The 3,458-nt window shown below is 40.0% G+C and overlaps 1 protein-coding gene across 1 annotated transcript; it reads left to right on the top strand.

The window, feature by feature from the left end:
* Window positions 1–158: 158 nt before the first annotated feature.
* On the top strand, window positions 159–1,613 carry LOC149048824 (death domain-containing ATP nucleosidase-like). The gene is made up of 2 exons (XM_089200875.1): window positions 159–841; window positions 1,281–1,613. The coding sequence occupies exons 1-2, from the start codon at window positions 304–306 to the stop codon at window positions 1,472–1,474; spliced, it is 732 nt and encodes a 243-aa protein (XP_089057001.1). The 5' UTR covers window positions 159–303; the 3' UTR covers window positions 1,475–1,613.
* Window positions 1,614–3,458: the final 1,845 nt, after the last annotated feature.

Genomic DNA, 3,458 nt, shown 5'->3' with positions numbered 1-3,458 from the left:
AATTTTCAGTGTCTGTTATTTGTCTATCTTCCTATACGACTTTCTGTTTGTCTGCTTTCCTGCTTATATGTTATTCTTTCTACTTCCCAATCCCTCGCTGTTAGTCGAATATGCATTGAGCATCTGTTGTCTATATATGTGTATTTTTGTTCGAAAAGGAAACCTGAGCACGAGAGAACCTCCGGAACTTAGAGAGACATTGAAAGTGCTTGAAATGAAGGATCTCCCCCCAAAGACAACGCCTCGGAAAGATATCGAAGAAAAATTCTTGCCAGTTGATTTTCTGCTGTTAACAGCAAAGGAATGGAACACCTAAGCTGCCTCTCCTTTCTCGACGACATTAAGATGGGTGATGACGACAAGCTCGGCCCTGTGTATTTTGGGTTTAATAGCTCAAAATCCAAAATTGCCGTGATTAAGTGCGCCATGGGCGCCGCCGGCCCTGGAGGCTCCTTAGTTGTAGTCCAAGATGCAGTTCCAATCCTAAGACCCAAAGCGGTCATCTGTGTGGGTTACTGTGCTAGCTTGGACGAGAAGAAAGCTAAGCTTGGTGATGTCATTGTATCTGCCAAGTTGATAACCTACGCTTTAACCAAGGCGAGGAAGAACAAGATCGAACACCGCGGCTATGTTGTTCCTCCAAATACGAAAATGGCTAGACGCATCCTGGTTGTCGGGGCAGGTTGGGTAGCACCTCTAAAAAACCCAGAAGACCTAAAAGTGACAGTACGCAATGATGGCGTGCTACTCAGTGGCCCTTTTGTGCTTGCTAACTCAGAACTTAGAAGGGAATTAAAGAACCAATTTCTCCAGGGAACTGCCATCGAGATGGAGGGCGAAGGTATTGTTTAAAGTACTCCATAACCTTATTTAGAGCCCTAGATCCCATAGACGCTATTGCAGAAAAAAGTAACCTATTTAAGTTGTTATAATTTATCTAAAATTTTTCTTTGAGCTGCGTGCCATTAGCCGTTCTTTATATTTTGGTTGTTGTTGATAAGGAAGCAAGGCGTGCCCTTTGTCTTCTTGGACTTTGCATGCTGGAATGAATGACATGACACGTGAAACATAACTTTACGATATATGCTGAAGGTTAGACGCTGTATGCATATATATGGAGGAAACGTAAAAAATAGTTCCCCTTAATCCTTGGAGGTTTGTGCACAGCACTGAGCACAGGCATTGCAATGAATCGTAAAAGTTTATAATTAGTTCCACCAATGTTTTTCCAAAACCACTGCGTTTTATCGTGTTTTTACAGAATTTCAACTCCTCTCTAGGTCTTTACGCTGCCGCTCATAACCATGGAATTGAATGGTTAGTTATCAAAGGAGTTTCAGACTTCGGCGATGATAATAAATCTGGAAATGATTCTTGGAGGCCATTCGCAAGTGTGATGGCAGCTTCACTTGTTGCGCATATGCTAAATGACAGTATTGCGTTCGAGAATTGGCGTCACTATGGAGGTAAGTAACTCTGATATTTGATACTTTATGTTACTTTATGTGAATTACTATTGTTTATTTCTCATGTTGCATGCTACTAGTCTCCAGTTAGTGATGTGGTCGACTGTTTACCCACGACCTACAAGACGTGATTCTCTGTCGCGATTGGTTTATCTTTTATCAGCTGTTGTTGGAATATGCATGAGGCATCTGTTGTCTATACATGTGTGTATCTTTGTTCGTTTTCAGTCTGGGAGGAGCCAGTGAGGTATCAATAAGTACACTTTGCGCTTCTTATCTATCTCCATCACCCACGCTGTTCCTCCCCCTCCCCCCTTCCTTCCCTGACCATGAAAACTTTACGATAAGGCGACGCTTAAGTTTTATTTGATTTATTAGGCATTCCTGTTAATCACCTTTAAGCCCCTAAGTCACACACAATACGCTTCGGCCGCCTGTGCGGGAGACAACCTATTTGAACAAAGACGGTTTTGGTCAGTTTTTATGCATAAAAGATGCCGTTTAACTCTTCACCAACAATGAACCCATACTTTGGTGCTCCTTTGATCTATTCTAGTTGAGAGGATAACTGAAAGTGGTCTTTTTGAGCCTCTTAATTATTCAGTGAAATACGATATGCAATATCGGTCATATGCGAATGAAGTCATCATAATGAGTTTTTGCTTTCCGAGCAGTTTTATTTTTTCAAGGAAAGTCGTTTCGCACCTATTCCAAATACCTTCTTCCCAATTCCTTACATTCCTCAAGGCCGACTTTTTAGAATCGAACGATATTAAAAAAATGAATCACCTTTTGCCACATTTTTTCACCTTTTGCCAGAGCTTTGAAGCACCCCTTTTAATTTTTCTTTTCCCTTCTACTATTATTATTCCCTCGATTGTCTATGTCATATTTCCCACTAAATCACTTGCCAAGTTGTCATCACACAGTTTGTTATCGGACATTTCAATAAGCCAATCCCGCTCAAAGTTGCAGTTTAAATCAACCAATCACATTCAAAGTTGAAGTTTTAATCAACCAAGCACAACCTTGGTTTCAATCACCATAGAAACAGAGCGACATCAAACAATTTACGCCTCCTTTGTCAGTTTTTTTAATGGAAATAGTCCCTTTCTTTCTCAACTTGCCTATTCTTCTTTCCTCAGAAATTGTAATTTTTTTATGATTAATTGAGTCGAGTTTCTTTGTACTGCATATTTTGCACTATTTTATAGCTTCTATTATCATTTCATATACTTTTTAATATTCTTTTATTATTTTTCTCTTTTTACGGCACACGCTTGAATTTCATTTATTTGGTATTTCTGTTAATCACCATTAACCCCTAAAATCACACTCATAGTTTGCTTGGGCTGCCTGTGCAGGACCCAGCCTATTTGTACAAAGACAGTTTTGGTCAGTTTTTATGCATAAAAGATGCCGTTTAACTCTTCTCCGAAGATGAACTCATGCTTTGGTGCTCTTTTGATCTATTTTAGTTAAGAGGGTAACTGAAAGTGGTCTTTTTGAGCCTCTTAATTATCCAGTGAAATACGAAATGCAATATGTTTAACTGTGGGTATGATTTCTTGTCATTTTATACAGACCCTGAGAGAAACAAGTCGACAGCAGGTAATCTTTTTCGGATCTGGACTTTCAATGTCTGTTATTTGTCAATCATCCTTTACGACTGTTTGTTTGTCTCTTTTCCTGCTGTTATGTTATTCTTTCTGATTCCCTTCTAACCAATCCCTCTCTGAATACTTGCGTGGTTGCTTGCCAACCTTTGTCTCTATACGCCTGATCTTGTTTGTCTGTACATCTGTAATCGTCCGTAGACCGTTTGCTCGTCTATCTGTCTGTCTGCCCTCCGTCTCTCCGTCTGTCCGACCGTACGCCCGCCTATACGTTGTTAGCCATAAGACTTAGAGGAAAACTATTTCAAAACTTCGCAGCTGCTTTGTCTCTTTTTTCATTTTGTAAGGTTTGACTTTCTAGAGCAAAACACAGACA

The sequence above is a fragment of the Pocillopora damicornis genome, chromosome 3, assembly GCF_964200805.1.
Source record: "Pocillopora damicornis chromosome 3, jaPocDami1.2, whole genome shotgun sequence".
Classification (NCBI taxonomy): Eukaryota; Metazoa; Cnidaria; class Anthozoa; order Scleractinia; family Pocilloporidae; genus Pocillopora; species Pocillopora damicornis.
This window is presented reverse-complemented; position numbering and strand designations above follow the sequence as displayed.